Genomic DNA, 26,510 nt, shown 5'->3' with positions numbered 1-26,510 from the left:
AGGGTCTCTTTCGTGAATCTTTAATACTTTGTCACAGTAAATGCCCAACTCTGAAAATGTTCACTGTCATCATAAAAACCTAAATATTCAGTTGCCCACATTTATGAAAAAATGAGAAAAACTGACTGACCCCATACTCAGTCTCTTATATATACAATATACCAGTTATTGCAATATAGGATTATTCACATTCAGATCTCCCGTACAGTCAACACACAAATTATCACACCAATACACCATAATACACCAATTCTATTAAAATCCAAATTTCCAAAGATTCCAATGTTCCCTGTATATCATCACATAGAGAGCCTAGTCTACATCATATCCGCAATATGATTTGTGCACACATTAGGTGTAACTTCAAGTTAGACTTCAAGGTATTGGCAAAGCTTCCAATCCTCCCAATTCCAAGTCAGGAATCACTTTCCACTTTCAATATTACCAGCATAAACACCAAGTATATCTTCAAATAGGAGCCCAAAATATTTTCAGAGTTTCCAACCGACCATTTCAAGCAAAGAATCGCCTTCCATCCTCAGTATGGTCACCGCGTAGATCGCATCACAGTCTCTTGAAACCCATTAACGAGTCGTCTTCTTTGTTACAGACCAACAACCAAGGTCCACCGATGGCCATCTAGTAGCCGAATCTCCAGTGCACCGCACTCTCATAAATACGCGTTGAAGCACCGATTCACCAGGTTGGAGGGAAACTGCTGCCACGTCGTCACGAAGCTGCAAAGAAACGTAACGGCCGTAGAGACATCGAGGGTGGCTCGCGTGCCAAGAAGATGCGACTGTTCGCGTGGCCTGGCAGCGTGACTCGCGGCGGACTCATAAACGATGAATTGGCGGGCAGCGATGTTGGCTCAGCCGAGAAACGCGGCAGCAGCAGGAGCAGCAGCGGAGGAGGCAGCAGCCACGGCAGCCAGCGAACCGGCAGATTGGACGCGCGATCGGGCGAACGGCACACCATCGGCTGGGCATGTACGTCATCTACCCGGCAGACGAGCTGTTGCGTATCTATGAGAACCCAGACCGTGATCCTAGTCCAGTGTTGACCGGAGATCGTCGGCCGAGTTGTCAGGTGACCGTGATCGCTGTCAACGAGAGAAACGACCGCCCACTAGCACCAAGTTGGCTGGATAGCTCGAAGAAGTGGAAAGAAAGGAGAAAGGAACGAGGACAGACACGTAGAAGAAAAGCGAGCCGTAACGAGGCTCCGCGTAGCCACGAGGTCGCGAAGGGTACTCGTCGCGAACAACACGCCAGGACTATGCAAAACAGTCGCGTTGGCGCCGGCGAGGATGCCGCCAATCCTTTCAAGGATCTCATACAACCGGGGCTCAGCGAGCCGCTCAAGCAGCACAATGCCGCCGCGCTCAAGCTCGTGCAGACCGGTGAGTGCTTTAGTTCTATCGCCAGTTTCTTCGCGTTTTTCTTCTTTTATGGGCTTTTAATGGGATCTTACGGAATTATGGCTCGTGGCTATTTGAGGACGCGAATACTGGATAGTTGGGGTAGATTGACTGTGAATTTATACGCTCAATTATGTAATTTTATGGGTTAGATTATATTACCTATAGAGCCTACAGTGGTTTACGCGATACTTTATAGGTTAGGAAATTTAACAAAATTTGAAGGCAGGATTTGCGTATATTTATAAAGAATTTCCCCTAAAGAACATTGTTCATCTTTAGCATTTATCAAATAATTTTATTACGCCTTTCTCTATGAAAACAGAATAAAAAGTTTCTTCAGCCTGGTCGATAGCTCAGCCTAGGATTTCCATTAGTAGAACGAAGTACTGAAAAGGTAGTAAAAAATTTTTAAAGTTTAACATTATAGTTGCGAATTATATAGTTGGAATATATACTTAGGATTGGATAAATTACCTTTATTTTGGAGATAATTCTGTTTAAAATTAAAGACGTTTCTACCATAACTCTAATATAATCCTATTCAGTTCCAATATAACATAAGTTCGAATTTTTACTGGTTAAGCATAATCATTTTCCGCAATTCTCGTGTGGAACTTGGTTATTTTCTCTGATCGCTACGTGATAAGAATACAAAAGAGGTAGATTGTGTATCGTGAATTATTAATATCGAGGAAAATGTATTCGCCAGGAGAAATGTATTCGCCGGTATATATATGCATCCGAACTTGCTTCAAGGCCAGCATTAGTACATTAGTATATTGTATAAGTATAATAGCCAATAATGAATAATAATACTTACGACCCTGATCTTAATTTCTTCCTAACCTCAATTCGTTCTGACGCCAAATTTGAAATTATTACTTTTGATCCTTCGTACGATTTTATTGTAACGAAGTAAGTATAGAGAGGTTAATTAAAGTTTCGGAAGTTAATTAGACCTAATGAAATTACATGTAATATGTTTACAATGGATTACAAATGAAAATGATGGATTATGTATTCAGCCACTGCAGACGTGCACTATGCAAGAATGCGCTTTCTTCCTGGACTATTCTGTTGTTTCGTAATTTAGAATATTAGGTTCCGTAGTCGAGCTCGTGACACGAAATACTTCTCAGCGATATTCACAGAAGTAATTTACCTGTACCGCAATGTTTCCTTACTTGAACATGTATTCATAATTTTGCTACACGGTACTTAACCTCAAAGAGAAATACCAAAGTCTTTTTCATTTTAAGGTTGGAAAGTAGCTGCTTTATAAATTTGAAAATATTGATTCGGATTTTAATATAGTCTCTGTCCGTAATTATTTATGCTACAGATAGCACCATTATTGTAAGCCAAAGTTGTATAAAAAGATAATAATAGTAACTTTTATTTACGTTTGATAATTTATTCTAGGCAGAATTCTCCTAAAGTTTCCCTGGATAAAATTTCAATTAGTCCTAGTTGCTTTAGCCAAGCTTATAAATAAAATTCTTTCATAGAATTCTCCAGGGCACAAATCCAACCACCCTAGTTACTTTAATCAAACTCAATTAGTAAACATATTACTAAAACAAAATAACTACGTTTAGCAAATTGTCTCTACCGAGTAACAAACTTAACCCTCTCCTTGTGTTATAAAACTGTCATACAAGCATTCCATTATCTTGTTATTCAAACGTGAGTAACACGATTACACGTGCCACGATCAAAGGTCCCCCATATACTCGTGTACACAGCTTTCCGTGTTCGAAGCTATTTTCCTTCGTATTTAGTAGTATAACAGAGTTGTACGTTTAGGACTTGACATTGTTCGTTATGGCATAGTCGTGCTAGGGAGTAATGCACCATAGACCCCATGATACGTATCTAGATTTCATGCTTAGAGATCGTAAGTCACCTTAGAGTTGTCCTAAACAGGTCTTTTCGGAGGTGGATTGCCTGTACAAAATGAGGGAGGGCCAATCTCCAAGCATAAACTTATAATTTTAGCTAACTCCCTAGATTTATGACCAATTTACCAAATCTTTTCGTGCTTTCGTAATTTCTTTCCAGCATTCTTCCTTTTCCCTAGACTCGAAGCAAAAATAAGCTTGACTAATTCCCTATCAAATCTTGATTTATAACCTACCAAATCTTTTTCCGATTTTTCAATTTCCTCGGTATTACTTTTCGGAATAAATTAAATATGATTAATTCACAATCGATAATTTGCTTGATCGTTATTTCATTGCCAGAATGCTTTCAATCATTAAATACAGCGTATGTTTTGTGCGATCAGTGTTGCCAAAATTGTGGCATGATCGACGACAGCCATTTTAACTACCGCTAGAAATAAAAGATTCTGCGATATCAACGAGATAGACGGAAATCTTAACCGGAAAGGCAGACATTTTGGCACAGGTTCCCCTGAACTATTTTCTTCGTTCATCCAGACCATCCCTGTATAGTGATATCCAACTTTTTCCATTGGTCTTGTCGCCTGTAACTTATGGCGACGCTGTAAACGATAAATACACGGGAAAACGAGCGCTAGAATGAAGCAAAGGAATTTCATGGAAAATTCGTTGGCATGGAAACTGTCGTCATCGTGGCGTCTCCGAGTTCAGAGTTCGTTGAATTGGTGTCTTTCCAGCAAAGCTGGATAAAGCAGACTTGAAATATGGAACACGCGCAACATATTCTGAACTCAACAAAAATTGAATATTTCATAAATCCAACTCCCTAGTTTCATAGTAATAGGTTATATAACCTAACTTATAAAATGTACAATTCTCTCTACTAATATAACTATAAGTTATATGTAATATGATTTTACAGAAAATATTTTGCTATATTTTAATGTAACTACAAGTATATAGAGAAATAATTAGACATATAAAAAATGGTTCGTGTTTGTAATTATTTTGCATAAATAAAAAACTATAGAATTATTTCTCCTACATCTACAATTACAATAAAAGGAAGTATTCTATGTAAAACATGGATTTTATTGTATAGGACAGCAAAAAAAAAAATGATAGAAAAAGATTATGGAATGAAAGGAATTCCAAATTTTGGAGGTTAGATTACAATCTAGAAATGTGGAATTACCACAAAGGTCTGGCTTTATCAAATTTCCATAATTATAATAAAATAACAATTATATTAGACCAAACTATAATCATATTAAAGCACAGAACCTATTTTACGTAAAAAAAGCAGATTCTATCCATCATCCATAATTCAAAAACTGGAATAATTTCCTCTGCTCTGACAATGTTTTCCGGGAATGTTCGGCTTTTTCTCTCAATTTTTCACCAGACCCAGACACGGAGCACGCTTCACAAAGGAAAAATCACGAAATTTCGACAGAGAAGGGTTTCCCTTGCTCCAGCTCGGTTCCTCGGTTCCCGCCGAGAGAAAAAGTACAAATAGAACTGCTGTGTAGTGAACAGAGAGCGAGATGGAGAGAGCCAAAAAAAAGAAAAGAAAAAATGAATTTCGGAGGCGTACAGGGTCGAACTGAAGAGGCGTGTGCCGCATAAAAATAACTCGACACGATGACATAATTGTAAGTTATTGCTACCATAAAACGACGTACACGTGCTTCGTGAAACGACACGCTGAATGGGTTGGTGAGTCCCCCCATTTATAATTGACCTGTCACTGTTACGGCAAACGATGCTGTTCTTCGTCTCTCTTTCACGTCTTTTTCTAACGTGTGGGTGGCACGTGATGGATACAAGCAATCAGGATCGTCTGATCTCCGTCTGGTCCAGCCTGTGAAACTTATTAACGAAATTTGTGAACACGCTCCATCAAGTTACTGCTCAACCATATTACAAAAAGTGACATCTGCCGTTCTCTTCACAAATGTTAGGTTAAGTAACTGTGTCAAAAGCACTTTGATAAAATGAAAGAAGAATTAAACGGATAAAAAGCCTTGGGAAAAGATTAAGCTGATTAAGAAGAAGGTAAGAGCAGATAAAATGAAAATGCAGTACTGGGATTAGTCAAGAAAATGAAAATGCATAGAAAGTCAGAAAAAGAGATGTTCTTTTTTACATTAAAATTGAAGCAAATTGAATGGAGAGAAAATATTGATTCTAATTTAGGGAATTAAATTAAATGGAAAGAGAATGTAACTCAAGATAACCTAGATGGTCTAAAATTAACATAAGAATTAAGTATACGTGTAACGATATTGAAAACCAACCGTGTCTAATTGCTAAGTCAATTGTATCAGCCTCTCTACGAAATCAGCTAATTTAAAATTATTTGATTCCATCGAAAGCGAACCTAACCTAATTCGATGGAATATCAATAAAAAAAAAAAGAACCAATTGTCAGTGACAATTAATCTAACCTTGATCGTCTGAACGCTACAAACTTAACTAAGTTAATAACAATCTTAAAAAGCAAACAGAATCAATTGCAAGTCAAGAAATCGATTCTAACCTGCGGAATTCAATTAAATTAAAAATGAACCTAACCTAACCTCGCCTACGAATACGTAACTCGCCTGCATAATAAATTATACTATGCATTTCACAAATATCAGATTCAACAACAGCGTGAGAAACGTTTACACTGTCGTGAGATAATAAAAAGCCAAGTTCCCAAGAGTGGAAGCGCCCGCGTCGAACGAGGAAGCGAAGAATTCATTATTCATGGAGGCAGGTCAAGCAAGCAATTCCAAGTGGACGGCCATCGAACTGGCCTCCAACAAAAATGCAACAAAACTAGATTTTTTCGCCCCTCTTGGCTCGTAGATAGCATTAGAAGGTGCGAATTTTACCCGATTCGTTGGTGGCGTACTTTTTCACGGTTAGCCTGTTACCTTTGGGGCCAATCACGCCGGCACGAGGCGAAGATTAATTATATCGAGCCAAAGCCAGGGGTTGTCGCTTCTATTAGGAAGTCCTCCTGTCATCGGTCTCTGTCACGCGCGATTTTATCGCGCTCCAGCCTCGAAAACTACGCTCACAGGCCGTACGATCTGATTAACCTTTGTCCACGCGATGCCGACCATCTACCTGATCCAGTCAGGGGATAATAAATTTGCCAACTTTTTAAAACTCTGTTTGGAGTGAAGAAAAGGTCCTTTGATAAATAGTTTTTCATTTTGGGACGATGAGTCTTTAAAAATATTACATTTTCTTGTCTTTAGAAGAAAATTGGAATTCTTAAGGTTAGATGGCACTGTATAGTTATAGGTTACTGCGAAGTTTAGATTCAGTTGAGATTAAGTTACTTAGTTTGTAATGAGGAACTGGAAAACAATACATTTTCATGAATCTTTCTTGTCTTTGGAGGAAAATTCAAGTATTAACATTTAGTTAGTACTGCTGAATAAGATCGTTCTACAAGATTACATTGGATTACATTGAGGTTAGATTTTCTAATGTGAGATGGTAAATTTAAAAAGCAAGTTTTATGATTTTTTTTTTACTGGTTTGATTGTCTTTCTAAGATCTTAGATTTTCTAACAATTAGAATATTAACATTTACTTGGTTTTGTCATAGTTATACGTTATTACAATTTGAATTAGATTTAGGTTAGGTTCCGATGAAATTACAAGAAACAAATTCGCACAAATTTATCATTCGAAGATTTATTAAAAAGTTCTAGCAATGAAATACGAAAAGAACCATATTCTGGTCTCCGATATCGTACGAGCTTACGCTATTCTTGTTTTATATCCAAGAAGCTCTGAAAGAAAAAGTCGTAAACTGATATAAAGAGTTGATGATTGATTCTTCCTTTGGATGAAGTGAGGCGAAATCAAATCAAACTTTGTAGAGTAATAAATCCGGTTTACTTTCCCCCTGTCGATTTTTTATTGACATACAAGCATTTTGAAATAACAAGGTGTGTTTTAACAATAATAACATCCATTATCGATTTGTCGTTGTCTTGTGTCATGAAAATAACAAGTTTATTTTGATTCCACTTCTTCTTTAATTTCACTTAGACTTTTCAATAATGCTAGATATTAAATACGCAACTTTTTGAATTTAACTATTTTCTGATGAAGTTTAATGGGAACCACCCTATATTTAAATAATCGTATTCATATTCATATATACAGGATGGTTGATAACTGGTGGTACAAGCGGAAAGGGGGCGATTCTAGGCGAAAAAAGAAGTCGAAAATATAGAACAAAAATTTTTCGTTCGAGGCTTTGTTTTCGAGAAAATTGACTTTGAACTTTGGCTCGGTACGCGTGCACTTTATCAGGTCTCGTTATAACGGATCTCACTGTAGATCGTTGTCTCGATGGAAAAATAAAAAAAAAAAATGTTTATTCTATATTTTCGACTTCTTTTTTCGCCCCCTTTTAGAATCACCCCCTCTCCGCTTGTACCACCAGTTATCAACCACCCTGTATACATAGATTTGTTACAGAAATTTATTAAAAATTGGAAAAAAGATTTACCGAACGATTTATTAAAGATTCACTTTTGCAAATGTTTCTACAGGTGTCCGAATACTTTTGTGAGCCTGTGTATACAACTTTTCAGTTATTATACAGGCTATCTGGCACGTTTGGTATAGGTTAGTTTACATGTGGTACATCGTATCTTTTATTGCAATCAAACGGAATGAATTTTATTATAGCATTACACGTATTTTATGCGTATCTTTCCGTGTCTTTTAAAACCGTGGCTACAAAACAGTAACAATAATTATTTGCGATAAAACGACGTGTCACGATGTTCTGGTGACACAAATGTCGCGTCACGCGACCGACAGTCCACTTTCCTCGAGTAGTCGTCGTTATCGCGCTGGTTTTTTTCCTACTTTCTTCCTCTTCCTTCTCTGTGTGCGCGGGTTCGCTTCGTTTTGTAACGATCTTTCTTTTTTCTTGCTCGATGATGCAAATGGGGCTGTTAGTTGATTGGCTGCGCCCGGAACAATTGGCATTTCGTAAATTGAGATCACCCGACGCGTCGAACTAAGAAATACGCAAATAATAGTGGCACCATTAAGAATTGCACTTTCTTTGGAAAATAAAAATTGAAAAAAGAATTTTGTTAAATTTATTATAATTGCTTTCTGCAATGGGTATTGTAAAAAATGTTGATATAATTTCTTTCTTTATTTTTTTTTCACATTTCAAATATAAAATATAACTGGCTTTATTTTATTATTGATATATATACAGAAATATCTAACGTAGTATTATTGCACAGATAATATCTAATTTAAATATAAAAACATGTTAATTTTGTAAAATAAAATATATTTCAAAATACCAAATGTAAAAATATTTGTTTCCATGTAGTCCAATCTAAATAGATACACAAATAATGTAAAAGGTCAAATATTGGAAAATTATGCCGGAAGCATCAAAAGGTTTCTGTTAGACAATAAATTAGCTGTCTGTGCCACTCGTCGTAAATGTAGCAATAAACGCATCAAAGTGAAATCGTAGAATTGCATCGTAAATAATTCTTTTGAATGTAAATATGCAAGTACAGATTCTCCGTGAAATTTGCTCATGCATGTAACAAGTACAGAATACAATTATTATTTAATTATCTCATTCTTGTTTGCTTAATTAACGCTTTATTGATTTCCACCGGGTTCATGGTAGAAATAAAATCAAATCTCCACATAAAAAAAATTTTTTTTTGAATATAGTTTAATATAAATAATTATTTAGCGCATACGAAAAGGAACAAAATAAAAAAAACTTATGAAAAAGGAGGAAGATCCCAAGGAGCGTGAAATTTCCATATAAAACCTGTTTTTTGTAGATATAAATCTATCGCGGATAACTATTTAGTGAACAAAAACTGGCATTTAAATTTTTATAAAAACAATAATAGGAAAATGACGTGACTCTTGTGTTGCACAAAAACTGGCAATTTGATACATTAACGAATGAAAACTTGTTTTGTACGTTTTACGATACGCCTTTATAATTCCATCGCGAAATTTCTTAGAAGCGTTTTAATGTTTCCCCTGAAGGCAGCTTAAAGAATAAAACGATTAACATTTGACAGGATGATTAAAGAAAAGCATAACATTCTGCGTAGTACCTGTTTTAGAAAATTACTTCCTCACACTTATTAGTATTTAATTTACGCTTGTAGTAATATTTTTCAAACCATAATTTCCATACACCGAGTGGACCAAAAGTTTCTAAATACTATCATCATATTTAACAATGTAGCAATATTATGAAAAAGTAAGATCTATATTTATTTCTATATGTTCTTAAACACTTCGACTTATCATAAAAAAAATAAAAAGAACCATTTGTATCATAAATATCATAATATTTTTTCTACCGTACAATTTAAGCGAATATCATGCTTATAATTTACTGTAGCAATTTAAATCACAATTACAAATAACCAAAAAAGGTATAAACGACGCTCCAGATGCCTATTCGCGAAATTGCCCTGAAAATCCGCAAACGCTTGGCAGCGTTCCACTTCCTTTTCTATATTTCACTCTGTAAAAGCATATCCTAATTTTTGACCCATCTGCATCTCAAGAATGAACATCGTATCATCGCAATCTCATCGCCAACATACATGGGACTTACCATCCCATCAGCCATGAACGTTTGTACGGGGAAAACCCGATGATGGCGCGACGATCGCGGTGGACATCGAATATAGAGCACACAGAGGGCAGGCTGGTCTCAATGGGTATGAAATTGAATGATTACAAACCACATCGAACGATCGTCCATCAGGAATCCAATTTTGCCTCTCGAATCCGTTGTGGCGAAATGTGTCGAGATTCGTCAACCGAGTCACCCTTTGAACGAATCGTAGCCGGTAATCGAATTTCGGACCGACATGACCGATTTCGTCGGTTCACTTAGGAGAAAGCGGAAATGAAGCGAGCAGATGCCGTTTTTCCGCGAGGACAGGGCACTAGTGATGGTAGTTGGTTTATCTGGTGACTTCCTCGTGGAAACGAATTCTCCTCGGAGTATTTCGCAAGATTACATCCAAGACCTCGTTACCGTGGTATAAATAGAGCTTTCCTGCTGGCGTGGATTCAGTTTAACAGCCGCGTAGAGTGGCGGCCGCGACGGGTCCAAACAATCTTCGGTCTGTCACGTGTGCTGACCTGGATGCTTATTCAGATCATTGGCGCCGGGTTGTTGCTTTCATCGGTTGCACCAGGGGTGTACCTATTTCCTCTTCCTTTCGTTCTTCAGCATCAACTGTATGGGAGATAGTAGAAGTCTTCGTAGCTTAGCACACTTAGTTTACTGCTACAAGAGTTTTGTGTATTTTGCTCTAGGAATCGCGATAGGTTGAAATATACTGCACTGTTACATTTCATTTTTGTAAGCTACCATACTTTTTCTCTGACAATGGTAGCTTAATCGTTCACATTGTTACACATTTTTTAGTTCATGCAGTTTGTCTCAGTTTAATCAGTCTAAAAAATTAGAAACGGGGGTCGCCAATGGCCATCCCGGCAGTCGATCTGTTAAGAGGTGGGAACTTGACAGAAACTGTTAACTTGATACCCAGTCTCGGGAAATCTGGAGCTTGGATGAAAATTTTGGCTATAACCGTGATGGATGGATTTGATATTCGAGTGACAGAAATTTGATCCCGATCGCTTAATCTCTGTCATGTGATGTAAATGGCTTAGTCCCAATAGATTAGGTTAGGATTAGAGTGGATTAACTCTTTGTCGAATAATTTCACCGAAATTGGAATGGTGTGTAATAAAAATTATTTCACAATTACGTTCACAGTAGAGGGAATTGTCTGTCTTACAATGAGATAGCAACAACTGCGAAATTTCGCATCAGTTGACTGTCTATGTATTCGATGCTTTGGGTTGATGGTAAAACAGCTGCAAAAGGATTCGAGCGTACGGCCCTTTGTTTTTGAAAGATGATATTCTCGGTACATCAGTTCCTTATGTTTTAAATCCTTTTGTTACAATTTCCAGCTGCAAAATTCTAAGAATGCGCAGGAGTGCTATAATAAATGAAATAAACCAATCAAATGGTAAATAATAAATTAATGAGAATAAGTTGTAAAAGTTAAACATTAAAAAAGACATGATATTAACATTAATGGAATTTATACAAGTACATTAACCTAAAACATCGAATGCACACACAAACAACTTATTCGAGATTTTACAGTTCTTGTCATCTCTTTGTTAAACCTAACCTCAATCCAAATTCGATCTAATACAATGTCTGACTATATCGAATTCCAATCAAGTTTCACTTATTTCCACCAATACCAACGGCATTGCCAGTTTCGTGGTTTCAGTTGAAACCTCGTCTTCCGCCACGCCAATAAATTGATAAACAAAATCAATACTGTAAATCACGAATGCGTTGCTGTTCCACCGTGGAATTCCAAAGTATCGTAATGTAACTTGAATTCTTTATAAGGACGCGTAGTATTACCCTATCCTGAAACCAGCATTCCATGTTTATTGCTTTCGATATTAGAAAATTCATTGGGTCGCTTGAGACCATAGATTTGCAACGAGAGCCAGTCTGGATCATAATTTCGCCGACTGGCGAGCATGTTTCCACGGTGTGCTACAAAATGGAAGGCTGAAAATCTAGGAACGATTTTATGAACGCTACATCCATAATTGAGAACTCTCGTTCCGAGGATCTAAAGTGACATAATACGTTGGGTGAGATAGGAATCAGAGCTTATACAGGGTGTTTCAAACTTCATCTTTGCAATCAGTTAGATATAGAAAGAAATTCTATGAATGGTGTGAAATGATAGATGTATCCACGTTAATGTTGCACACTTTTATACATTGCGTTCATTCAAATGGAAATTTCCATTTGCAAATGGCACATGTAATCTCGCTGCTTTCATATAGAACTGCAAACTTTTGTGCCTGCTAATCATCGCAGTCTTTTTTCATTTTTGGAAAATACGAAAATATCTTGAGCATTAAGTAAGTAATTTTTATATAACTTATTTATCTAATTACTAATAGTATTTTTTATGTCAGTTTCTAACATTTAAATTTGTATGACGTTGACATTAAAGTTTGTGGAACACCCGGTATAATTTTCTCTGTTCTATTCAGTTTAATCTTTTATTTCTTGCGAAAGGTGCCAGAGTCTCGTAAAATATATTTTTCTTTTGAAGATCAAATCCTTCTGTATATTGAATTTTCCTAAAAGTACAATTTGTCTCAGTCTTGTGAATCATCCTGTACTCGAAAACTTATTCGTCAAATTGCCGAATGAACGACGTGAATTAGCCAGAATATCTATCTGGAAATTCATTTTCTTGCCATCTGCAACCAAATACACGATCGTTGGTTTCAACCAAATTGCAGCCACGTGACCAAGATTAATCTCCACTCGAGCGAAACATTTACAAGATCACAAGCAATTTACTTGTATCGCAACTTTCTCAAAATCGTTTCCCTCGGCGCTGGGGCGCTTCCCTTCTAATTATTCCACGGGAAACAGCGGCGCGTGTATGCGAAATTAGCAAAAACGTTATCAACTACATTACCTACAGTAGGTAACGAGACTCGATGTAAATACCATTCAAGGTTATTATTATAAAGTTCTCTTCGATTAAATGGATCATAAAATGTTGCGAAAAGTTAAAGCAAATACATGCAACGCAAGGACGTATGGTAAATAAAGATCTCCTGAGATCTTTTATTGTCTTTCAGAACTTTGCAGACATATTTGAGATCTTTTGAAGTCTCTCGTAGCCATTTGGGGACATCTTACAGTACTTTATTACCATTTGAGGTCTCTCAGACAACCTTCAGACCTGTTGGAGCTTCTCGATGTCATTCGTGGCAACTTTTAGAGTCTCTTGGACTCTACTGATCTCTTTCTAGAGCACTCGATTTCGAAACTAGTGACAACGATCAATCCGTGTTCATTGAACGATGCACGTAAAATCGAAGGTACGGTGTCAGGCAATTTTTATTGCTCATCCCGATGTAATTTCATTCAAATCGGATCCGCTGAAGCGTTTTACCGACCATACGGATGTCGTTATTATTCCGGACGTTGGCTAATGGAATTTCATGGAACGTAGAGTTCCATGTAAATCGATTCTCTTTTTGGATCCTGGCAAACTTTCGAAATTGGACATCGAGACATAGTCTTCCAACTATGTCTAACTCTCGAACAATAGAGGATATTTAATTTCCACGTAAAATTCCGCATTCCTCTGCAATTTTTTGTTTGTCCGAGGAATTCAATAAAATCCTCTGATCTATACGACAAATCGCTAACGAAAGTTACGCTTGAAATTAGCCAGTCGTCGGAATTCCAGGGAAAGCGCGTTTTAATCGCACGAATGGTCCAACAACAAATTCACGTCTCGTGGTCGGTAACCCCTGACATTTTGGCAACTGTTTCATAAATCTCTAAGCAAAGTAAGTGAATCGGTAGAATGTGGGAAGTGGAGTGAAAGAAAAGTAGATGCAGTAGGTCAAGAAGCGAAGCTACGAGTCAGAGGATCACCGAGTGAACTGATTCCTGGTAACTAAGGGTAGCCACTTGAGGAAGCTTCGAGTATACCTTTGAGTAGACCAAGTGGACCAAGTAGACCAGCGGAGTTTGCAAGTAGAACAACGTAGAATAGATATAAATTTACATATCAGGACATCATTAACCTGTTAATTGGCTAGCCACTTGACTAGACACTCCTGTCAGAAGCTCTTGCTCCACTGTTTAAAGAGCAACGAGTCTCTCCTCGTTCATATTATTTCACACTAATCCTTTGTATAACAAGGTATTTCTAATAGAAATTGTTGAAGGACTTGTTATTGTGAAGACTCGCTCTCAACAGAATCTCAGTGCTCGCCTCTTTTGAAGCAGACGTTTAAGCAAAGGCCACAATGTAAGCTTCGAGGAACGTGTAACAAGGTTTTTCTAAAAGGAGTCTGCTTTCTAAACGAGAAGACTGCAGCCAAGTTTTTAGACGGATTTTCACTCACGACAGAAAGTCTAAATGCCACAATTATTGGGAAATATGTTACAAAATCCAGATCACCTGATGTAGCCTCTAAACCACACTTTTTAGCTATGCAGCCGAAAATGATACATTAATAAACTCAATATATTATTCATTAACAGTTAAGATCAGATAATAAAACAAATTGCTAGCCATCCCAGTGGAAAAGGTGTCCTACGAGAAATCTATTTCCAAGAACCAATACAGATACCAACAGCATCCAAAAACACGTGTTCGTAAAACAGACACCATCCAAAGTTACGTATCTGATGATCTTCAAACTCCAAGTGCAATAGACACCAACTATCAGAACAATGCCTAACCTGCAATTCCTTGTTCCCTGTTAAGGCACGAAATCGCGTTACACGCTCCTCTAATCCCGTCTAAACTGAGCCATAACACGAACAGGTAGCGCGCGCGCGTCACAGTCAGACAGAGATAGAGTATGTACTTCCTGAAAGCTGGCACCGACTTGGGTTCACGGGTGCCAAGGTCGGGCCGATCGTAACTCGCCAATGAGAGAGAAAGAGCCAAGTACAAAAGACGGAGCATCGTTCGTTGTCCTCCGTCAAGGCCCTCTCCCTCTTGTATCCGTAGGTCGTCGACTGTGTGCAGGTGTAACCCGGAAGGTTAACGGGCTCGTACAGCAAAGGTCGGTGCAGGTTATATTTAATAAAGGAGTCTGGTTGCCACGGTAACTGCGAGGTGAACGAGCGCGGTATTGATTCAGCCCACCTGAATTCAGGTCAACCCCTGACTCCAACACCTTCTGGCCGTGTTACATCGACGGAGAGGCACCGGTTCGTTTCCGTTGCGTTCCCCCAAGCCTACCAGCGCTGGATCTTTCCCCCGACCTTCGACCAGTCTACTGCTCCTCGCCCCTCCCCTCGTTCCTATCAATTCCAAGCGCGAGACACGCGACCGCTATGCATTATGGATGTAGTCCATCTTGATAGGGGAGCCGAGGGACTCACAACTGCCTGCCTAGCTAAACCCCCTGTTTGCTCCCGGATCCTCGTTCCAGCAGCTCTTTTACGCGGTCTTACGAAGGTAGACGTGTCGTGGCAGGTATATGTGATACGTATCTGATGATAGGATACGAGGCAGAGGGGAGAAGACGATTAGGCGAGGGGATGCTGGCAGGTCTGATTGCTTATGTTTGATAGACGACGCAATTGCAAAGATACGCGCGTGTATCGGAAGAGAACGTATCACATACACAAGCGAGTGCAGGAGTGCTGTATCAGGCAAATGTCTGGCCTGTGGATATACCTTGCTATCGTAACTTTTGACTAAAAATAGGGAGGGTCTTGCCAGTCGGTAGGGCCATTGATATAGCTCCCCTTCGGTGGTGAGAATCTGGTTTACACAATAGCACAGCCAGATAAGAAGGGGATGGAATATATTAGGTTGTCCGGAAAGTTTTTTTCATTTCATAAGGATGATAATACATGAACGACAATTTCTGTTTTATATTATTTTATTGAATTAGGCATTTATTCTAATTCTATTAGTGCGTCTATTATTTCCTTATAAAACGAAAGAAACTTTTCGGACAACCTAATAGATCGGATACCTTCTGGACACATCTCGTATGACGATATCACCGTGTCGAATCGCCTGGGCCGAGATAAGAATCGGGTGTCGATTAAGAATACGAGATGAGCGTTTGCAGCTTTTTTTAACTTTGCAGGTATTTTTGGTTCACCCGGCTCATTTGACTTTCTTAGGCTGGTTTTTAGCACTTGGTCTCCGTAGGCTGTTTGGAGTGGCTCTTTTCTCCTTTCCAGGCAATTGCGCTGCAAGTGGAGCTTCTTTGGTAGCAAGCAGTTTCTTTGGTCAAGCTCGTCCTCAGCTGTTTCACGTGGACTCATGTGGTGTTTGATATTGGATATATGTTTGAGTCTGTGTCACCTGTAGAAGAGAATTTTCAGAGAATTTTCCGCGAGTTTCCCGTTGTTTTTATGAATTTGTTCCACTTGCTTTTCCCTCTTTCGGGGCAATTACTCTGCAAGTGGAATACACAATATAAAGTTTAATTAAACTCTACAAGTCTCAGTAATTAAATTTGTTAAAATTAACTATACAATAATTTTACTAATGCAACGTAAATCACTATACTCAGCTATAACTCAAAGACACAATTCGACGGCTGTATATAAATTGTATGTAAAATGTAATCGCGTCTCGTTACATGAATCACCCTGTATAAAATAACGACACGGTGATAGTGAAACACATCAGGAAACCTCGAAATCCCATCGTCATTTCCGCTGCTGATTCAATAGTTGAGCGATTCAAAATTGAACGTGTCTTGATCGCGATAAGAGACACGAAGAGGGTGGAAAATGTTCAGCGACTCGACCACGATAAGCGTAGCTCTCTGACAGCAATTAAAGCGAAATTCATTCGCTGCGACACATTCGTCCAGATGTTTTTCCCGATCGATTTCATCCGCTTCGGCAAGTCCATCGGTTCGTAAAATATATTATGGAATTATTGGAGCGTTGGAAAAGTTCAGCAGAGTATCGTGGGACCGCAATTAAACGAATTAATGTCGACCGGTTTCAAAATCTGTACATGCTTGAATAATTCCTCTCCGTGAAGCTGGCCATTATTCTTTGTAGAACTTTTTTCTTTTTCAATGAGAAAAAGAAAATAATATGGTTAACGTGGATTTGGATCGCTGGAATACTACGTGCCCTCGAAAAACATGTATTCACCCGAATGATAAAGGTGAGGTATTTCATGTGGCATAAAACCGACAATTTTAAGGTCTCTCAAGACGTTTCCACAGAGAATCCGCGTTACGTAAGAGAGTTTAATGTGAAAAGGATTTGATGCAATAGAGATTTTAGTATTTTCTCAATATACAATTGAAAACCTCTTGTGTAAATATGAGAAGTCTCTATATCCCGGAGAAGATACAGTAAAGTAATAAAAATAATAGAAATAACGTGGAGAAGAGGAAGAAAAATAAAGAAAGAGGAAACAGGAAGGATGAGAGAGAGAGAGAGAGAGAGAGGAAGAGGAGGAAGAAAATGAAAAGAAGGGATGGAAAGAAACATAAGGTTGGGAAGAGAAAAAAGTTATGAAGAATAAAAAGGGTAGAAACCCTTAGTGAATACTTAAGTTTGTTCTTGCTCATTTCAGAGTCGAATATCATGTAACACCATCCCCTCATCCATAACTCATGCTGCAACTTAACCCATCATAATCAAACTTGGACTCTCTTACATCTTCTTTTTTTTTCTTCTATTTTCATTGAAAGAAGATATCAACCGTTTCACTTAAATTACATCTATTACGATAAAAACGTCGACAAGTAGCCGAAAATTTTTTTACATTTTTATGTTGCACGAAAACCTAGAACAGTAAAGAAAGAAGAAAAAAGAAGAAAAAATAGGCCGAAGATAAAAGATCCAGATTGCCTGTGAAAAAATGTGAAAAATGATCTCTGCAATGACGTTGCAAACACTTACGACATACCGCAACAATAAAACGAACGATACTGTTTGTAAAAACGATAAAAAGAAGAATTCCAGGAAATCTGCGAACTCTTTCGAAACGGTAAACAACGAAGCCAAACGTAGCGGGGCCATTAGGCAGATAATAAAATTTAGGATGGCTTCTAAAAATGAAAACGTAGGCAGAAGCCGTGGCGAGGTTTCAGCTTACATGGAAACTCGATTAAACGACAGGACGAAATAACATCGTTAAATAATGCCATTATGGTCAGCCATGGTCTGCTGATAAATCAATCGATCTGTAACGATAATTGATAGGGCGTAGCGTACAATCTTATTAGAATTACGGATTCCCGGCAGAAACTTCGTTTTCGGACGTTCTAATCGGGAATTTGAATGCCTCGTTGCTCGTATAATACGAAACATTGGCATGAGTTGTGGAAGATTCGATTGAAGGTTCAGAGGGAAAGTTGGCTTCTAACGTAAGCTAAACGTAATCAAAAGCTGACCTGATTACTATTGAAGTAGGATCAGAAACACCTAGAAATCAACTGCGAATCTAATGTAAACCTAACCCCAAATATTGGGTTGGCAACTAAGTGATTGCGGATTTTGTCAATACCACCTAATGACAACGCCCGCAATCACTTAGTTGCCAACGCAATAAATCCTAATCTATATGCAAAAGAAAGCGAAATGTAATCTAAACTCAATCGAAATTCGAATCTAATTTAAACATAACCGCGTCACGTTTCACGAAATTCGTATAAAATTGATCGTACGTGCTATTAATTGGATTTAGCGGAGGAAATTACGGACGAAGCAACGAAAATCTGATTTTGAATTACAATAATAGTTATAACGGGTTTGGAGCAGATATATCACTGGATCGGTCGTTTAAACAGAAATTAGTTTCAGATGAGGTAAGTTAAATTAGGTTAAACCAGATTGATGTAGATTATTTGCAGGTTAGAATTCAGTTTAGATCACACTTTCGGTCCATTTGGCACGAGTTAGTATTAACTTGTGTTTCGTCTCAATGCGGTTGTGCCTGCTTCCTAGTGGATATTCTTAGAGTTAGGTTAGGTTCGAAGTGTTTAAACTGCTAACCATTTAGCTAGCTTCTGTTTGGTTGATGTTAGGCCTGAAGACTATTTCGTTTTCAGCGTGGATCATTGCCAACGAATATTCACCATCAATTCATCTGCCATACAAATTTCACTGAAACCGCAGTATCTTCGATGAACTGCCTTTTCAAAACATTATCCGATAGTCAGTGCTTTAATTCACGACTGTATTGGCTATCGTGGCTATACGTGATACCACAGCCCAAATTGGTCAGCCTTGATCAGTACAATATTCCCATGCACTTGGCTAGATCGAATGGTATTCCAAAGCATCGTTTGCTCTCCCATTAGCCAACATAATGTGTTACCGAACGAGACCTGTGTGTTCGTTTCTGCCAGCATCGTTTCAATCCCGGAGAATCGATCGAGGGATTCAAGAGTACGGTGAAACATATCGACACGGTGATACCTATCGAATGATGATTACACAGTATCGCAAATACTAATTTGTTAAGTGACATGGTCCTGATGGCGAGCTAACACGAACGAACAAGAGAGGAGGAAACTGAGTAAATTGTACGGAAGTTTCATGCCACTGTAATTACTTGCTCTATCCTCGCCAGCAGCTGCATTAATGGAGCCCCATTAAGCTTTATAATAATGCACAGTTTAAATAGACGGTTGACCTTTTCCTGGCTCGCTCTGCTTGAGAATGTGTCCAACGGTAGGGAATGCTTTCGAATCTTTGATAAAATCTGCCGGTATCGGTAAACCAATTTTGCCAATCATGTTCACTTGGAAGTTTTAGGAAAAATTACAGGAATGTGGGTCGAGGTATCTTGGAAATGAAGTTGCTTGTCCATTTGAATTAGATATGAAAATTTCGAACGGGCGGAAGCAGAACTTTGACGTTGAAGGTATTGAGAATTTAATAAAACTCGGACGGAAGAAAGGAGAATGAAAAATATACAGGAAAGAAGATAATGCAAGGAAACAATGAGTTTTGCAATAGTTACTTTATTAGAAGTCTTTCTTATTCAAATTGCTGGAATATGCAAAATATATTCAGGATATTTTCAACTAAATTTTGTCTACGGAGTGATCTCTTGTCACACCCTGTACACAATTTCTAGCATAGCAACAAAATCAGACCATCTAGTCCTGAAACAATGGAAGTATCAAATCCAGGTTAAGCAATATAAAATAAACCCAGTAAAATGTCTGTAATTCGAACCATCGGTTGATACACTCGAATTCTACGAAGCTGACAGCACTTGACCTAAAGGACTGCACTCAAACGTTGAAACTGAACTGCTTGAACGTTCGAGGATCCTCTCATCCAACTGTCCCTGTTCTCCACATCAATTTCACAACGATCTTTTCTAGATCAGCAGCATCCAAAAATATCGCTATACGACTCTTCGCTCCACCCATGGGAATTAATCTTCCATAAAGGTTATGAGGGGTTTAGTGCGACGAGACCAGAATTTAGGGCAACCCAGTAGTCAGTTTAATTAAACAAAGCAGTGTACCAGAATAGAACAGGATAATTGATGCTGTTCTTGCACATTTCATATTACACGATGTAGTCCAGTTTCACCTTACGTCAAATACTATTGGAAGTGCCTATGTCTCAGTCGCAAAGGGTCCCAGATTCCAGGCGTGGCGGTGATTCAATTGGGCCAAAGTAGACGACGTCCGGCCGAAGGACGAATCGCCTACTTTTCCGGGTGCATCGCTGGGCCATTTCGTCATTGGGAACTTCGTCATTCCTTCTATAATTACAGTCGCCTTCATGACGCCAGATATCAAGGATGAGACTCAAGAGATTTCGGCTAAAATTATCGGGGCAATTACCGCGCGCTCTAGCCAAGCCTCTAGGAAACCAAGAGACCGAGAACTCCTGGAGAGTCGAGGCCTTGGGCTGTATTCCACGGAAGTTGGATCTTCCGCGTGTAATCTAGCCAAGTTTCGCTTTTCTTTATCTGTGGCGATCCAACCATGTCAGAAGTTTAATCCTTCGTAGACATTACTGACAGGAAGCCTCGCCTTTATCGCCTGGCAGCTAATACGACATCTTCTGCTTCTCTCTCTCTCTCTCTCTCTCTGTCGTACAAAATATACCTAATCTTAGGAACCTCTAGGGTTATTGACAGATTATTTCTAGGGTCTAGCGTGTTTGGCTTTTTTCTAATCTCAGATTGGTTATAGGGTAATCCTTTTAGTGGCCAGACCAATAGCATTTGGCATAAACTGAATTGGACCTTGTTCTATAACTGTATTATTTATAACTGATTTATCTTTTCGGAGATTGCCTCATATTGTGGCCTTGTTTGACCTAACCTGTATCCTCTGCAGTATAATCTGATAAATCCGATGTTATTATCAGAAGTGTGTAATATATGAAATCTTCAGGTTCATCGAGTGGTTCTCTGTTTGTCTCTGTTGGTCGATGGTTCAGTTCTTTTCCGAGTCTAGATTGGTTCTAGGTTAATTTATCTAGTGGTAGGCTTAATAATATTCGACATGGACTGAATTGGATTCCCTTGTGTAGTGTGAAAACCGATTCAAACAACGTACATTCTGATGTTTAATTAGGCTAACTGGGTTGCCAAATTTAGTCCTGATCTCTTCTAGCCTAACCTTTGGTATCTTATAACCCATCTGATAGAGTCCTATCGGGACTCCTGTCAGTGTTATATCTGATTTGAGGAACTTATTTCAAGCTTATTGACAGATTTATTTTCGGGTTCCCTGATGCTAGATTAATTCTAGATTAATCTCTAGTAAATAATCCCTAGGAAATCCAACAGTATTTGTCAGGAACTAAACTGGACTACGTTGTGTAATATGAAAAGTGGGAAAATTGCATCACCGACACAGATCTATCTTAATATACTATTTTGTTTGACTAAGCTGACTAGGTTGCCCCATATTTTGGCCTCGTTTGCCCTAACCTATATTCTTTGGTATCTTACAACCAGCTGGATAGAGTTTGGTTTTGTCATCAAAACTAGATCTGACCACTTCCAAGCTTTCTAGTTTTAATTCTTCTTTGGATTTATCAACTCCTAGCTTGAACTGAACTAATGTATCCATTAATAAACCTCATTAGACGCGACGCGAATTTATTTAAAGTCCATTTTAAATTGTAAAAGTTGGAGGAACTGATCTGTCTTCATATACGCTTTGTCTCACCTAATTTCTCATGATTGATCTGACAAACTTTGATTACTGTACTATCGCAAACTTATTATACTTCTATGTATTTAATTCTTCACTGATCCAAAATTAATCCTAATCGGTTCATACAAAAATTGAAAAACAAATGAATTAATTACGCCAATGATAATGATTTATTTTTGTCTATTGCATTATTTGTAGTCTGCTTTCACATTTTCCAATCTCACGATTGATACAGTAAACGTTAACAGAGTTTGATCCTGCATCTGAATCCAGGACTTTTCAATTTTATTTCCTGGTCCTGCTGCTTAGTTCAACGATTCTTAATTTTTCGTTGAGCGAAGTTCGATCCTGGATTAAACCTCCTAGTGATAAAACCCACGGTGCTCGCCAAATCAACTCTGTCTGCCTCGACTGAAACAGTTGAAACTGCAAACTGGCTAGAGAATCAGACTAACAACGCTATTTTCCTTTATCTGTTTCTCGTTCTACCCGACAAATTGAATCCTTTATTGTCCTCTGTGCCCTCCACTCTCGCGTAATTGTTTCATATCTTCGCGAGGTCCTAGCGACCTCTAAAGCTACTGAACGAATTTTAATGCCGTCTTAATGCATGTGCTATCCACTTCATCTCATCCCCAATTTCACTGATCCCACAGGATGATTCGCAATTTAGGGTGAACGTCGAAAGAAATCCTTTGATCCCGATGAGAATTGGAACACTGAATATTCTCGAGGTTATGCTGCATGTATTTTGGATACAGCTAAATCTCTGATTATCACCCGTTACGTGTCCTCGGTGATTTTTCACCAGTGACGCACTTGTCTGAGTTAAATGGTGCGATTTAAAGGACCATTTATATGAAATCGTGTGGGTAACGTTTTGATTAACGTTTTGTTTAACAGGTTCTATGTCAGTTCAGTCAACCGTTGTACAGCTGCCATAAACGATTCATGGCCACTGGTGGCTCGCTCGACGATTAGCGAAATTTTGGCTGCGGATCAACTGTCGCGCGACTGTTGCACTTCCTGACCATGGGACGTTTGCATTCCCCCAAGTTGTTGTCACTACACGTGCACCGAAAATAGATTACAGCTCTGACTTTATGTAGCAAGGAACTTTGAAAAACTCGTGGTTGGTCGCGTAGCTTAGATTTTCGAGTACGAGGGTCAGGTCTACCTTCGAAGGTCAGCTTATCTTCAAGTTTATGGAAGAATAGGTCGCGTGATGGATCAACTTGCCAGGGATATTTTTTAATTCCTGACCTAACAGCGAGGACTTTTCAATAACTACATTTGCAACAAAATTATCTGAAACCAGAGAAGACCAGACTTTCAGGACTCAAGTAGAAGAAGCTTCTTGGGATATTCTTTATCCTCCAACATTCTTCGAGTACAACAAGCTGAAAAGAATCGAAGACAAAGCTTTGCCGGTGGCGTTAACAGGTTTCATGTGTCCGCGCGATAATTCACAACGCGATGGAAAGTCGGAGATCGAGGGAGATCAGGCTCGGATTACTTGATCCCGGCCACATTAATCGAGCAGCCATCCATCATATTTCACTGTTGATCCACGTAAGCCGCGCGTCACCACACATTCCCTGAAAATGATCGTCCCATGGTCCACGTATCTCGGCGATACGTTACACGGTTGTAATTCCTCACGATATCCGAGTAGACGGGACGAACTGGAATACGATAAATCGTCCTGGCTGCGTTGCTGCCCCCGTGTGCCAAAAAATGTGTCCTAGTCCAGTTCAAATTGCACATTTTTTTAGGCAATCTTTCAACCGGTTGCAGACAGTTGGTTTTTTCATTTCCTTTCTACGTTGGATTAAAGCTGGAGGCTACATTGCAGTTGAGGAACTATAAATTCTATCAAGTACATACGTATCTGACACTTGATCAAACACGATCAAACTCTGTTTCGTCCAAAACGAAATTTGGTCTTAAAAATAGATAACGTTCTTCCATATTGCCACAATTTTAATGGGAAGCATACGAAGAAATTTCTCGGCCTTCTTCGTATCCATTAAATACATGCGTAGCCAACGCTTGATCAAACGCGATCAAACACGATCAAACTCTGTTTCCTCTAAAACGAAATTTGGTTTTAAAAATAGATAACGTTCTTCCATATTGCCACAATTTTAATGGGAAGCATACGAAGAGATTCCTCGGCCTTCTTCATGTCCATTAAGTACATGCGTAGCCAACGCTTGATCAAACGCGATCAAACACGATCAAACTCTGTTTCCTCTAAAACGAAATTTGGTCTTAAAAATAGATAACGTTCTTCCATATTGCCACAATTTTAATGGGAAGCATACGAAGAGATTTCTCGGCCTGCTTCGTGGCCATATATGAGCCACGGTATTTATCCATTGAAAACGCGTTTAAATATAATCGAATATAAACCTCGGTCTTGATTGACGTGACAGAGATACGATAAACGTGAAATCCAGGAAACTTGAGACGACGTCTCGCGTTTATTATCTTCGTTATTAGCTACGGGCATAATTAACGGTTCTTTGGAATTCGATAGTCGAACTCCCGCGGGCTAACGTCTCCCGCCCTTTCAATTAACCCTGTCACGTCAATTTTCATGCGACAGGGCGATCGATATCGCCTCTGGCGAGGCAAATAAGCTTGATGTCTATTTGCCAGGGATTAGGAATTACCCTCGTTAGAGTGTTCAATAGTTAAGAACCTGCTCGTCTTTTGCTGTCTTGGATCCGAATCTTCGACACGCTCGTCCCCACAAACCTAGGATTTTTTCCTCTCTTTTTCATTGTACCGCAACAATTTTTAAACTACTCACTCAGAGGCACCATCTTCCATCCCTTAGATCGTCAAAGAAAAATGACAATAGTTCTGTAAATGCTGCGTCTTGGAGCAAATATTTATATTCATTGGTATGGCTGAGAATCTCAACAATCGCTTTATACGTGCCGTGAGATGAAAAATGATTGCAAACCGCTGCTATAGACACGTATTTTGAATGATATAATTCCAAGTAATATTTTTTAACGTTACTGTGATTCTTGCGCGAATTACAAATTATAGCAAGCAGTTAAGTTGTATGTGTATCATCTGCAGATCTAAATATTGGGGCCTCAGGAATAGTAGTAATATCTTCAGTGTATAGCGTGTATAATACTGGCCCCACAACGATGCTATGAAGTATACCTGCTTCAATAAGTTCAAAAGTTCAATAAGTTGTATGTGTATCGTCTGCAGATCTAAATATTGGGGCCTCAGGAATAGTAGTAATATCTTCAGTGTATATCGTATAGCAAGCAGTTAAATGCAAATGAATCTGCAGCCTAAATATTAGTCCAATACGTGAGTCCAGTTTTGATGAAAACTATATGCAACTCTTGAAAAGTAGCTCATTTTGATGGCAACGTGTGTGTTAGATAAGTGAAATCTCATTGCATTTCATTGGCTGTTTGCTGTTCTTAACTACATTCTGTGTAGTCTGACAGGTAGAATTAGATCGGTAGAACGGGGCAGGCAGTGCTCAAACTAGTGGAATAGGTCGGTGGTCTGACCTGAAGTAGAGTAAGACAGACAGTGATCGGATTAGTGTCACTTATCTGCAGTCTAAAAACTTTCTTCCTGATTTCTTGCTGTTCCTTGTCTCGGATCAATAAAATTTTCGAACTGCTGAGGATTACAGTGTGACAAACCATTTGATAGGAAACGATGTAATTTATCTTGCTCGTGGTCCCTTGCTGGCTCAGAATTGGGTGTAAAGGGACAACCTTGAGATATAGGCGAAAGCCCGTGAGCTTTTATTATTCCTCGATTATGTTGAATAAAGTTTAACGTAAATATATAACAAATAATAAATGTACAGGGATAAATATATAAATAGGGGAACGTTTATTTATTAGATATTAATTTTTTTATGTGAGAAATTTTATTTCTTCTTTATAGCATACTATTTTTACGATGTAGGATTCAATTATTTTTCTGTAATTCCATAATTCAGAATTTGTAAACATATTTTTGGGTAAACACATTTGGGTAAACAAATTTGTAAATGTATTCTAATTTTTATTTTATCTTTAAGCAATAATTATAAACTAAATTAGGTCGAAAAACAATAATGAATCTGCCAAGATAAGAATATTAAAAATACGATAATATAACAATAATAATATACTATGAATAAAATATTGTAAATAATAATAATACCAAATAATAATTGGAAATAAAACGTTAAAGATGAAAAAAGGTGAAATAGACAGCCGCGAGTTGATAAGTGGAAGAGGAGTAAAAGCTGTGACGAGAAGAGTGGACAGATTATCGATCAGGCTTACAGCTAATTATTTTACGATTGACCCGATGGCTCTATATTCATCGGTCATCCATGACAATTCACTGCGTGCCTCGTGTGCCTCGAACGC

At 38.4% G+C, this 26,510-nt stretch overlaps 1 protein-coding gene across 4 annotated transcripts in view; it reads left to right on the top strand.

Moving 5' to 3' along the window:
* The window catches only part of Stacl (SH3 and cysteine-rich domain-containing protein), a 76,547-nt gene that overhangs the window by 21,036 nt on the left and 29,001 nt on the right, over window positions 1-26,510 (top strand). For all 4 annotated transcript variants that reach the window (XM_033342553.2, XM_033342550.2, XM_076625580.1 and 1 more), the window contains one exon: window positions 611-1,402. In XM_033342553.2, the coding sequence (XP_033198444.1) occupies window positions 988-1,402 (415 nt within the window). In that variant the 5' untranslated portion in view covers window positions 611-987. The remainder of the gene's footprint in view (window positions 1-610; window positions 1,403-26,510) is intronic.

Source organism: Bombus vancouverensis, chromosome 16 (assembly GCF_051014615.1).
Source record: "Bombus vancouverensis nearcticus chromosome 16, iyBomVanc1_principal, whole genome shotgun sequence".
Taxonomy (NCBI): domain Eukaryota; kingdom Metazoa; phylum Arthropoda; class Insecta; order Hymenoptera; family Apidae; genus Bombus; species Bombus vancouverensis.
Note: the sequence above shows the minus strand (reverse complement) of the source record. Positions and strands in the feature narration are given on the sequence as shown.